Source organism: Hippopotamus amphibius, chromosome 14 (assembly GCF_030028045.1).
Source record: "Hippopotamus amphibius kiboko isolate mHipAmp2 chromosome 14, mHipAmp2.hap2, whole genome shotgun sequence".
NCBI lineage: Eukaryota > Metazoa > Chordata > Mammalia > Artiodactyla > Hippopotamidae > Hippopotamus > Hippopotamus amphibius.
The window spans coordinates 10,989,227-11,001,928 of NC_080199.1; the positions used below are offsets into that span (position 1 = coordinate 10,989,227).

The 12,702-nt window shown below is 37.1% G+C and overlaps 1 protein-coding gene across 7 annotated transcripts in view; it reads right to left on the reverse strand.

The window, feature by feature from the left end:
* Nucleotides 1–12,702, reverse strand: part of CLYBL (citramalyl-CoA lyase) — a 227,753-nt gene that overhangs the window by 87,233 nt on the left and 127,818 nt on the right. For all 7 annotated transcript variants that reach the window (XR_009049085.1, XR_009049086.1, XM_057707958.1 and 4 more), the window contains exon 2: nucleotides 11,726–11,912. Coding sequence is in view for 5 of the 7 variants with exons in the window: in XM_057707958.1 (XP_057563941.1) it covers nucleotides 11,726–11,912 (187 nt within the window). In the remaining 2 variants the exon portion in view is untranslated. The remainder of the gene's footprint in view (nucleotides 1–11,725; nucleotides 11,913–12,702) is intronic.

Here is a 12,702-nt window from a genome sequence, read left to right on the forward strand (position 1 = left end):
GTAGAAAGCAGGCTATACCTTGGGTTAATTCATGACTTGTCCTTTGCCCCTGACTAATCCATAGTTTTTTCTTTTCCCTTTAAAGCACCATCTTTCCTAACCTACAGAGCAGGTATAGGATAAGAATTAAACTATCACCACCCTGAGAAGATCTGATGTACTTGAAAATATCTGGCAAAAGTAGGATATTATTTCTTTTTTTTTAAAGAATTTTATTGAAGTATAGTTGATTTACAATGTTGTGTTAATTTCTGCTATATAGCAAAGTGACTCACTTATACATATATATATATATTTTCATATTCTTTTCCATTCTTGTTTATCACAGGATATTGAATATAGTTCCCTGTGCTATACAGTAGGACCTTGTTATTTATCCATCCTACATACATTAGTTTGCATCTGTTAATCCCAAGGTCCCAATCCTTCCCTCCCCCATCCTCCCTCCCCCTTGGCAACCACAAGTCTGCTCTCTATGTCTGTGAGTCTGCTTCTGCTTCGTAGATCTGTTCATTTGTGCCATATTTTAGATTTCACATATAAGTGATATCATATTGTTTTTGTCTCTCTGACTTACTTCACTTAGTATGATAATCTCTAGGTCCATCCATGTTGCTGCAAATGGCATTATTTCATTCTTTTTTATGGCTGAGTAATATTCCGTTGTGTATATATACCACATCTCTATCCAATCATCTGTCAATGGACATTTAGGTTGTTTCCATATCCTGGCTATTGTAAATAGTGCTGCTATGAACATAAGGGTGCATGTATCTTTTTGAATTAGATTTTGTCTAGTATATGCCCAGGAGTGGGATTACTAGATCATATGGAAACTCTATTTTTAGTTTTTTGAGGAACCTCCATACTCTTTTCCATAGTGTCTGCACCAATTTACATTCCCACCAACAGTGTAAGAGGGTTTCCTTTTCTTCACACCTTCTCCAACGTTTATTATTTGTAGACTTTTTAATGATGGCCATTCTGACAGGTGTAAGGTGGTACCTCATTGCAGTTTTGATTTGCATTTCTCTCATAATTAGTGATGATGAGCACCTTTTCATGTGCCTATTGGTCATCTGTATGTGTTTTTTGGAGAAATGTCTATTTAGGTCTTCTGCCCATTTCTCGATTGGGTTATTTTTTTGTTATTGAGTTGTATGAGCTATCTGTATATTTTGGAAATTAAGTCCTTGTCAGTTGCATCATTTGCAAATATTTTCTCCTAGTCTATAGGCTGTCTTTCCGTTTTGTTTATGGTTTCCTTTGCTGTTCAGAAGACTGTAAGACTGTAAGTTTGATTAGGTCCCATTTGTTTACTTTTGATTTTTACTTTTATTGCCTTGGGAGACTGACCTAAGAAAACACTGGTACAATTTATGTCAGAGAATATTTTGCCTATGTTCTCTTCTAGGAATTTTATGGTGTCAGGTCTTATACTTAAATCTTTAAGAAATTTTGAGTTTATTTTTGTGTATGGTGTGAGGGTGTGTTCTAACTTCATTGATTTATCAATACATGCAGCTGGCTGTCCAACTTTTCCAATACCAGTTGCTGAAAAGACTGTCTTCTCCCCATTGCATATTCTTGCCTCCTTTGTTGAAGATTAATTGTCCATAAGTATGTGGGGATATTATTTCTTAATTCTCTCTCTAAATCAGAATTTTAAATTCTGCTTTAAAATATACCCACTAATTTATTATTGAAAACATGGTGGTATTTAATACTTTGATATGACCTGTGGCCACCTAAATAAGAAAACTTGAAACAAATACTCTTATTTAATATCAAGCATGCTGCACTGCAAGATTTCATGCCATATCCCTTTATTCTGGTGATGGCTATGTGTACTTGGTTCTTCAGTCACAGAGATTTAGCAAACTGAAACTTCTTGGGCTTATTTTGTGAAAATCACCTGTGGTCCCCCTGATTGAAAAGAATAGATTTTTAACTGGCATCCAAAGTTGGAATAAACAAGTTTACTGCTTTTCACTATAGTATCCAACCTATTTCTTATTTCATTTCAGAGGAAATGGCTACAGTTTCCACTTTTATAAAGTTTCAGTTCATTTCTTTCAACCTTAATTTTGAGCTGGACCTCAAAGATCGTTTTATTGCCTAGGCCTGGGCTTTCCATAGTCAGGTATATCATGTTATAGATCATACTCATTCTTACTTGATTGGATTACTAGAAATTCCTGGAAAAGACATAACTGGCAACTTGAAGCCTGCATCTCTTTGTAAAGAGTTTTTGCTGAGCTTATTAAATGGAAATTGCTGACTATTATGACCCTAATAGAGATATTTGAATCCTTGCACTAAGAAGATGCTCAGTTTGAAGAATAAAATAATGAAGGGGAAAAAGGTGGGGTTTTTGTTGTTTTTGTTTTTGGCCAATTACTCCACAAAAGGAAAAGACTATTTAAGGGTATGAAGAGATTAATAGAAGACTGAAAACATTTTACTGCTTTTATGAAAACTTGGATAGGTTTTTATATCAGAACCTTTAAGGATCAAAGAGACCTTGCGGAGTTCCTAAGCACAGTTCAGTTCTCCATACTGTTCCCAAAAGACTCACAGACACCCCAATTCCTATTGAAGAAATCTCCCAAGCTCTCAAGTCTTTTAATAAAAGCAAGGTCCCTGGGAGAGGAGACTTGCCATCCTAATTTCACTTCCCTATTGAAGTGGAGTTAGCTCCCCACGCACTGTATACATTTAATCATTCACTGCACGTCAGTTAGCTTTCTCCCTGTTGGGAGAATACACCTCCTCGCTACTCTACTGATTTATTTCAACCAAAGAGACAGCACTGGGGTATTTACGTTTTAACCAAGTGGATTTGTGTATGCGTACGGCAAGTGTAAATGGGGGTTTACACTTAGGCGTGTGTCCACATGTGTGCACGAAAGAAAGCCAAATGAGAAAGCACAAATTAGAATATGTAAGCTCAGGGTAGAAAAAGAGCTTACATCTGTGTGGCAATTAAAGGTATTACAGAGGAACTCAAGAGTTAACTGGTTTAAAATGATGAGCGTCAGGAAATCATATTTACATTAATCGAAGATTAATGATAAGCCAACAACTTTGATTGATATTCAGTGTTTCTTAATGAACAACTCACACTTGCAAACGCGATGATTCCCAGGTTCTGCAGAGTCAACTATAGGAGCCTTGGTAAGAATTACTGTTTGTGAAGAGTACTTAGAAAGTGGCTAACTGTGGGGGACAAAGTTGTGCTCCCCTCATCTCTGCAGTGTTGCTTCCAACTGTCTCTCCACAGCCACAATCCTTTAGGCCTTATGTCCTGGTATCCAAGATGGATGGAGGAAGCTGAAGCAATCAAAGGATATGGCTCAGTGGGGACGATCCTGTGGGGTTTCTGAAGCACCCACTGTTGCTTAGAAGCCAAATGGCTTCCCCTTGCTTTTCATGATGTAGGGCAGCTTCCACAAGACAGCCCTCCTGGCCACCCCAGGTTCTCTACATGCAGAGCAGGTGGTGGGAAAGTTGGCTGCTGCTCCAACCCCCTCCACCGACCAGAGGCTCCCCTCAACTGCTGAAGGCACCTCTCCTTAGACACGCCAGCCCCAGTCCCGGGCAGTCCTCCTTCCTCTGTTTACCATAACTGAGAGAGGCACTGTACATGCGGTTGCTCAGGACCCAGACCCCAGCCCAGTGCTCCCTTGCTCTGAACTGCTGGGGGGAATGCCTTCACAGAGTTGGCCACCTTCCTCCATCCTTTTCTTATTCCCTTTCTGTCAAGTATCCAGCAGAGAAATGCAAAGTAAAAATTTACTGCTTAGCTGCTTAAGACAGATAATTTTCTCTTTGTTTTCCTGAGGGAAAAAATAAGTAAGATCTTTCTAAGATAGTTGCTTCTAGCTCCCTAATGTTAAGAAATCTGTGAGGGAGCTTGAAAGAAAAAGTGGTATTTTGATGTCTCTAGAGTCTTTTCTTTGTCTACCATAGTTGAGGGAGAAGGTTAAAAAAAATAGCAAAACTGGCAAACTCCATGACATTTAGAGCAAAAACCTATCTGTGCCAAGATATTACCTATGAGAGTCAGGAATTTAAAGTATGAATCAAGGGACTTCCTTGGTGGTCCAGTGGCTACAATCCACCCTCCCACAGCAGGGGGCCCGGGTTTGATCCCTGGTCAGGGAACTAGATCCCACATGCATGCCACAACTAAGAGTTTGCATGCCACAACTAAGGAGCTGGTGCAACGATAAACAAACAAACAAACAAATAAATAAATTTAAGTTATATATAATTGTATTGAGACAACTGAAGTATGGGAAAGATTCACATTTAATGGGGATAGGGTGGTAGTGGAGGGGAGAGATAACTCCCACAGCAGGGAGTCAATATAATGGCTAAAAAATAATTCAAAAAGTGTATTATTTAGAAATATGGGAATAAATGCCACAAGAATAAACTAGAAGAGATAAAAGGGATTATCTCTGGAGAGAGGAATGGAATAATGATTAGGGGCTGCTTTATTTCTTAACCATTTGATTCTTCATGTGTAACAATAAATTTTAGACTAATCTTTTTAAGTTTATAATTTAAAAATTTTAAAGGACAGGTACTTTACTTTTGGCAATATGGCAGACCACATTCTCTGAAGGGCCAACAACTATAAAATGGATATATTTCAACAGAAGTACTTTTTGATGTATTGCTGGGCTCATAAGAACATAAGGGCCAATGGAAAACAACAACAAAAGTAAATTCTGATTTATGAGGAGTTAGAAAAATAAGAAAGCTAGGAACCAAATACCTATATTAGACCTGGTACCAGGATACCTGAGATCACGGCAAAGTTGGGGAGAATAAACCAAAACTCCACATTAATAATATCCCTGACTCCCAGCGGAAGCAAATACAAACTCTTTTTAGAGGAAAATCTTTCTACTCTAGGCCCTTGGGATTCCCAAGAAATAATTCCAATCAACATGGGTTCATATCATGAGTAGGAGGCATTGAACAACAAAAAGCAATTTAGATGCAAAAATATTGAAGTTATCAAATTCAGAACGTACCAAGCAGGTATGAAAATGAATCAAATAGAATTTCTAGATATGAAAAATATAATCATTAAAATTAAAAACTCAGAGGATGGATTAAATAAATTAGACACAACTGATGGGACAATTACAAAAGTGTTGAATAGATATGAAGAACTAACCCAGAATGTGGCACAGAGAGACAAGGAGATAGAAAATATGAAAAGATAGTGAGAGACAAGGAGGATAAAACAAAAATTTCCTAGTATGTCAGTAGACATACTAGGTATCTCTAAAGGAAAGAATAGAAATGATGTACTAGAAGTGATATTTGAAGTGCTGTTAGCAGGAATTTTATAAAACTGATAAAATACATGAATACACAAATATACAAAAAACCACCTACACCAAGCTAAAAGAAAGAAGGGGGAAAAGGAGGTAAAGAAGCATACATCCATACCTACTCAAGATTCTAGTAAAACTTCAGTACACCAAAGACAAAAGACCTTCAGAATAGCCAAAGAAGAAAAGACAAATAGCCTAGTTTTTAGATTGACAATGGAGTTCTCAATAGCACTAACAGTAACCAGAAGGCAACGAAATAATATCTTCAAAGTTCTGAGGGCAAATAACTATAAATCTAGATTTGTCTACCCAGGCAAACAATGAAAACATTTCAAATAAACAAAAACTATGAGAGTTCACTATCAACAAACCTCCACTATAAAGAAATTCTGAAGGTGAACATCAGGAGAAAGAAAGATAACCCCAGAAAAAAGGTCTGAGATACAAGAAAGAATAATGATCAGAGAAACTGGTAAAATATATAGATTAATCTAAATTAACAAAGGTGCATATAAAATAATGATATAGTAACAATGTAAAATTCATGGGATTAAAAAGAGATAACTGAAATACTGATTAAAAAATAACATAATTGGCAAGGGAGCTGACTGAATTTAAAGCTTTCTAGAATTCTTACTTTGGGACTTCCCTGGTGGTGCAGTGGTTAAGAATCCACCTGCCAATGCAGGGGACACAGGTTTGATCACTGATCCAGGAAGATCCCATATGCTGCGGAACAACTAAGCCCGTGTGCCACAACTACCGAGCCCACATGCCACAACTACTGAAGCTGGTGTGCCTAGAGCCTGTGCTCCACAACAAGAGAAGCCACTGCAATGAGAAGGCTGAGCACTGCAATGAAGAGTAGCCCCCGCTTGCCACAACTAGAGAAAGCCCGTGTGCAGCAATGAAGACCCAACACAGCCAAAAATAAATAAATAAAATAAAAATAAAATAAAATTCTTACTTTGTCCAGGAAGAAGACACAGGTTAATTTTAGGCTTTGTTAAGTATACTTGGTAAAATTTCAGGAATAACTGATAAAAATTAGAAACATAGCCATAACTTCTAAACTAAGAGAGGAAAAAATGGACTAAGAAAATAATCAAAAAAGTCAAATAATCTTTAAAAGGCAAGAAAAATTAGAAAAAGAGGGAATTCCCTGGTTGTCTGCACTTTCACTGCCGTGGGCCCAGGTTCAATCTGTGGTCACAGAACTAAGATCCCAAAAGCCACATGGTGAGGCCAAAAAAAAAAGAAAAAGACAAGAAAAGAGACATAGAACAGGTGAGAAAAATGGGTCAAATATAATGGTATATTTAAATCTAAATTTATTAGTAACTATATTAAAAGTAAGTGGGTTAATGTTCCAGTTAAAAGACACATTGTCTACACGAATATAAAAATTTTAAAACAATAGGAGACATTTTTAAATCATAAAGATTTGGAAAAGTTGAAAGCAAAAGGCTGAAAACAATATAGTGGGCAAATATTAATCAAAAGAAAGCTAGTGTATTTTTATCAGACCACATAAACTTTAGAGAAAAAAAGCATTATAGGGGATGAAGAGGGTCAGTGCATAATAACAGATAATCCAATATACCAGGAGGATACATTAATTCTAAATTTGTATACACCTAATAACATAGGCTCGAACTATCAACAACAAAAATTGATAGAACTGCAGGAAGAAATTGGCAAATTCTCCATCAGAGGGTAAATTTCAACTAGCCTCTTAATTATTAATGTATCAAGCAGATGAAAGTCATTAAAGATTTGGATATTGGAACAAAATAATTAACAAGTTTGGTCTAGTGGAAAATACACAGAACACTGCATCTAGTAAACATACAATATACATTCTTATAAAGCATACATGGAACATTTACAAAAATGGCTCATGTAATAGGCCATAAAGCAGAACTCAACAAGTCTCCAAAAATCAGCATCATTCAGATCACATTCTCTAACCATCATGCAACCAAGCTTGAGGTCAGCAACAAAAGAATAAATTAAAAACCTCATATACACATAGAAATTTAAAACTTCTAAGTCCCTTCTACTCAAACTGTGGTCTGTGGACCACTCTTGATCCACAAACTCTCATCACGACCATGCCACCAGGAGGTTAGTACAAAATAGGGAACATGAGTTTAGAAACGTCTATAGCACTTGACATTGCTGCCATACCCAAGCAGCATTTAATTTTTATAGCAATTCATTTTTATTGTATTTTATACAAGTATCGGTCCACAGTAGTTTAGAAATTTTTTAAAAAATGAAACAAAGTAACAACAACAAATCAAAATGACCAAACTCATTCTTTACCACAGAAAGTCTGGGAAGCACTCTTTGTATTTCACAGCCCAAGCAAGAGATCAAAACAGAAATTAAAAAAATATGTAGAACCAAATGATAACAAAAAGTATGTGCTCTAATAGACCTATCTTGTCAGATTACAATTTATTTTTTTTCCCTGTCTCTCCACCAATCTTTGACTCCTCTGGGTTGGGGACCATGCAAGCATCTTTGTTCCCCTCCTGTTGTTGCCAAGGTGCCTGGTTGAGTAGGTACTCAATATTTAGTTACATATTTAAACTTAAATATGAAGTAAATTTAAATATTTACTCAACTAAAATAGCAGCCCTGGAACCCTGCCTCTATCTATTTTACACCTACCTTCTCAGCCTCACCCAGTGTCATGGAGATTCACCAGAAATTTGTGCATTACTTGGCTTATTTTCACTGTGTCCCAGCAAGCAGTGGCTTAGACAGCCCTGTATCTCCTCATGCATTTAACACTGAAAAGGAGAAGATAAAAGGGTAGTGAAGATGGTCTTTTCATCATCCATGCTTGGAAAGGTGAGCTGGTAGCACCACCCTTGACATGAAGGAGCTGCTTAAACACAAATTGGATTAACAGGACAGGATTAGAGCCCGCTGGAAGGTATTATATACTTATAAACTGCTCTGTGGAAGCTCCTCTTGTTTTCATTACAAGCCCATACTCCACAGTCAGTCAAATGAAATATGGAATTAGTCAATTAATAAAAAAAGAAATAAAATGAAATATATAAAATGAAGTGACTAAGTTTTAATAATGCCAAGGAAGCTGAATTAGGCTAATAGTCCAGTTTAGCAAAACCATAACTAGATCATTAGAAATGAGAGTTTTAACATGGTAAGAAATAAACTCACTAAAAAATGGTCTCTATCTCCTCCATTAAGAGGAGTAATATTCGAACAAGAAATATGATTAAGAGGTGACTTCAAGAAAGGAAAAAGAATATGAGCTACGTGAGAAGTTTCAGACTTATTGGACATTTCAAATAAATTGAAGTCCCTAGGTTTTAATGCATTAAAAGAATTTGCAAATGTGAACACGGCACTCCTGCCAGTAATCTTTGAGAAACTACGGAGTATACAAAGGTGACAAAAGATAAAGAGAAGCCAAGGCACTAACTTTCTGAGAAAGGAGGAAAAGGTAAGTTATGGAATACGCCAACAGGTGAACTTGAGGCTGATTCCTAGCAAAAAATTCTAAGAGGTTCAAATCTGCCTTTTAACGCCACTGTGACCCTGAACAAAACTTTGCTGTAAGGAGTAAATGAGATAATTAAACCATTTATTATAGCGCCTCTTACAAAGAAAACTCTCAGTAGATGGTAGCTATTACCATTTTCGTGTTTCCAGCACTTCCAAGCGAAGGTGGTAACAACTAGGGGGTACTGACAGGGGTTCTTCAAGATCAAGTCTCGTCTACCTAATCTCATTTTTCTGGCGAGGTGGAGGTATAGGGAGAGAGAAGGTATCGCTAGACCATGTAGATCAGGAAGGTGTCTTCATTTTGAAATGGCACTAGATAAAATCTCTTATACTATTCTTGTGAAAAGACTGGATTTTAGGAGAGTTAGGTGACTGAATAACCACATTTACAGAACTGATTCATGAACTTGACCTCTTCATGCTTCGGTTTCCCTATCTGTACAAGGAGTATAATAATAGTAACTTACTGGGTTATTATGCAAATTGAAGCCCTTAGAACAGTACCTGGCATTTAGTCACCACTACATAAATGTTTGTTAAATAAGCTTGAACCGAAGTTTCTAATGGCATGCTTGCATAGCACTTGGCTCCAACCTCTTCAACATTTCTATCAGAAACCCGTTAAATTTTCGTACAGTGTGCTGGTCAGTTTCTCAGATGGTATAAATGTTGGACCATGAAATCAAAATCCAAAAAGACCTTGACAGGCTAGGGCTATGTAATGAGATAAAATTAAGTCCTGGGTAGAAATTTTAAGGGAAAAAGATGTTTTACAAGTACTAGCCTGGCTTGCCAGAACTCTCTGTGGATAAGAAAGGGAAATTTTGTTAACTCCAAGTTCAGCATGCGTAAAACAGCGTGTTTGGCAACTAATGCAAATTTTAGCTGCATTCAGAGAACTGCAGTGTCCTGACTGGACAAAAACACTGTCTGGACATAGATGCCAAAATGGCACACACAACTTGCCCATCATAAACGCTTCTCTCCCCTGCCCCTCCTTAGGTTCCTCCTAACTAGTGGCTCTAGGTATAAGGATGAGCTTCAGAACACAGATAAACAGTAAGGAAATATGAGGTAGGAATGAACCATATTTCCAACTCATCTGGGTAGCAGGAAACATCCTTAGGTGGGAATGGGAAGATAGCCTCAAGACTTGTGAAGAAATATAATTAGAAGTTTATCAGGGCACCTAATGGCTCACTGTGCTACAGCTAAAATAAATTCCCTTCTAATCATGATTACTACAGGATTTATCTAATCTGTTTCCTATAGGAAATCAAGCTACTCCCAGGCATTTTATCAAACTTATTCCTCGTAATAATCCCTGTCCCTGACAAAAGAAGATTTTGTCATCCCACAGTATAGATAAGAAATTGAGGCAAAGAAGTAAAGTAAATTGCCCTGGGTCACACAGAACTAGAATTATAATTTAGTATCTAATCTTAGAATGCACTACATGAGTTTTGGAAGGGAGCATACTGGAATCATATTATGTCCTTCAAGAAAAGCCCTATTTACCTTAATCTCTGCGAGAAAGAAGATTAATTGTATTTTCCTTGGTGCATGCCAAAGATGTTGAGTAGACGCTTTAGATTCCACATATTTATTCTAATCCTTTCCCAAACACTTGTAAAGCCTTGGTATGACCATTAGAAAGATGCTGGAAATTAACTTTAAAAAAAAATAAGGCAAATATTTGTTTGCTAGAATCTCCAAGGAAAGCAATTAATCAAGAAAGTTGTATAGGACAACCACGCTATTTCAGATCACCTAGAAAAGAAACTATCCAAACAGATATAAACGCAGATGGCCAGCTCCTTCTGTGCCACCAGCCCCACAGTCCACTCCCAGCCCAACCTCACTGTCTAGGGACTGGATAGATGAAGGTTGAGGGGAAGCATGTCTTTAATTCCATGCAAACATCAGTTATTGTTAAAGCAATTTATGTATTTCACCCAATTATTAAACAAATCTGTGTTCATTATAAAAACCAAGAAAACTAAGTTAAGCAAACCAAAATGAAACAAAAAGCACCAATTATGCTACCACTCAGTAAGAACTTTTTGTACCTGTTTACAAATTGGGTATATTCTACGACTCAGTTCTCTGATCAGGCCATGAGAAAATCGGCCAAAAGCTGCAACCTTAAGGCTCTGTGTGTAGTTTCTCTTTTACCTTAAGGTTCTATGTGTAGTTTCTTAATTTTCACCATTAACGAGGGAAAGTGGTGACCCATCCATTGAAGTCTATCTTTTCTTTTATTGGCACTTGTCCCAGAAGAGATAAGGCTACTGCACAATATACCTGGCGGTAAAAAGAAGAAATAAATTCCTAACTCCACCTTACTAGTCTGAAAAATTTACACCACAAGTCTAGGATTAAGTCATTTACCCAAACCAGCAAATATCACAGCCAAAATGGATTGAGCGTCTATCTTTCTCTCTCTTTTTTTAAAAGCGTCTATCTCTTTATATACACACACAGTCACATATACTGAAGATCATGATTTTAAATATATTTTGGCTGGATACTTCCTGTCTCTTGGAGAAAAGAAACATACACATTCAGAACTCACACAAGGGCTGGTCAAGAACATATTGGTAATCAGCAAAGGTACGGTAATCAGTGAGTACGGAAGACTCTTTCCAAATAGTGAGCAATGCTACCAGGAGAGCACCAAATTTCATTTCTTTCTTTTCTTTTTTTTCAGATTCATTTTTTTATTCTTATTTTTCTTTAAGAACTTTTACTGAGTTCTTAAAGAAAAGAGGGAAAGTATGTCTTTAATTCCATGCATTTTTTCTATCATAAGGAAAAATTACCTTTTTGTTCACAGCCACACCATCCTCACAGTCAAGCACTGCACAATCCACATTCAGAGAGGGAATCTTCTTTATCTTCTTTTCATCATTTCCAGGTACATAGAGCACTGCCCTTCGGGGAATGTATTTGTGATTGGGTGAGGAACTATACCCAAGCCTGGACACATCAGCTGCCAGAGATACTTTCCTGCAGGAGACATGATTAGAGTTAGTCCAGAACAGAATTTATTTACAAACTTTTGAAAAACCTTATGTTACTACAAAATTAAAATAGAAAACGGATACTTTTTAAAAATCATGGCAGAACATAATCACACATAATAACTAGAACAATAATAACAGAAATAATCAAGAAACAGAATGTCACTTTGGCTGAGGTTTAAAAAATATACAATACTGTTTACTGACACAATCTTCTGAGAAAAGAAGGAGGGTGTACCTATCTCTTCTTGGAAAAACACTGTCAACATTCGTATACTGTCCAGATAGCACCCATGGAGAAAAAGTGAAGAAATTTATACCTAAAAGGTCCTAAAGAACAATACTACCTACAATTATATGAAAGTAAAAAGTAGAAAATAAGCAATCTGGGACTTCCCTGGCAGCACAGTGGATAAGAATCCACCTGCCAATGCAGGGGACAGGAGTTCAGTCCCTGGTCTGGGAAGATCCCATATACCGCAGAGCAACTAAGCCCATACGCTACAACTACTGAGCCTGTGCTCTAGAGCCCACAAGCCACAACTACTGAAGCCCCCGTGCCTACAGCCCAATGAGAAACCCACACACCACAACAAAGAGTAGCCCATGCTCACTGCAACTAGAGAAAGCCTGCACGCAGCAAGGAAGACCCAAACGCAGCCAAACAAAAAAAAAAAAAGGAAAATAAGCAATCTATGTAAACAAAATCTATGGCTCTCTCCCTGACAATGAATCTTTTTAAGCAGACAAATAAGTGATTCAAGTTCAATTTTAAC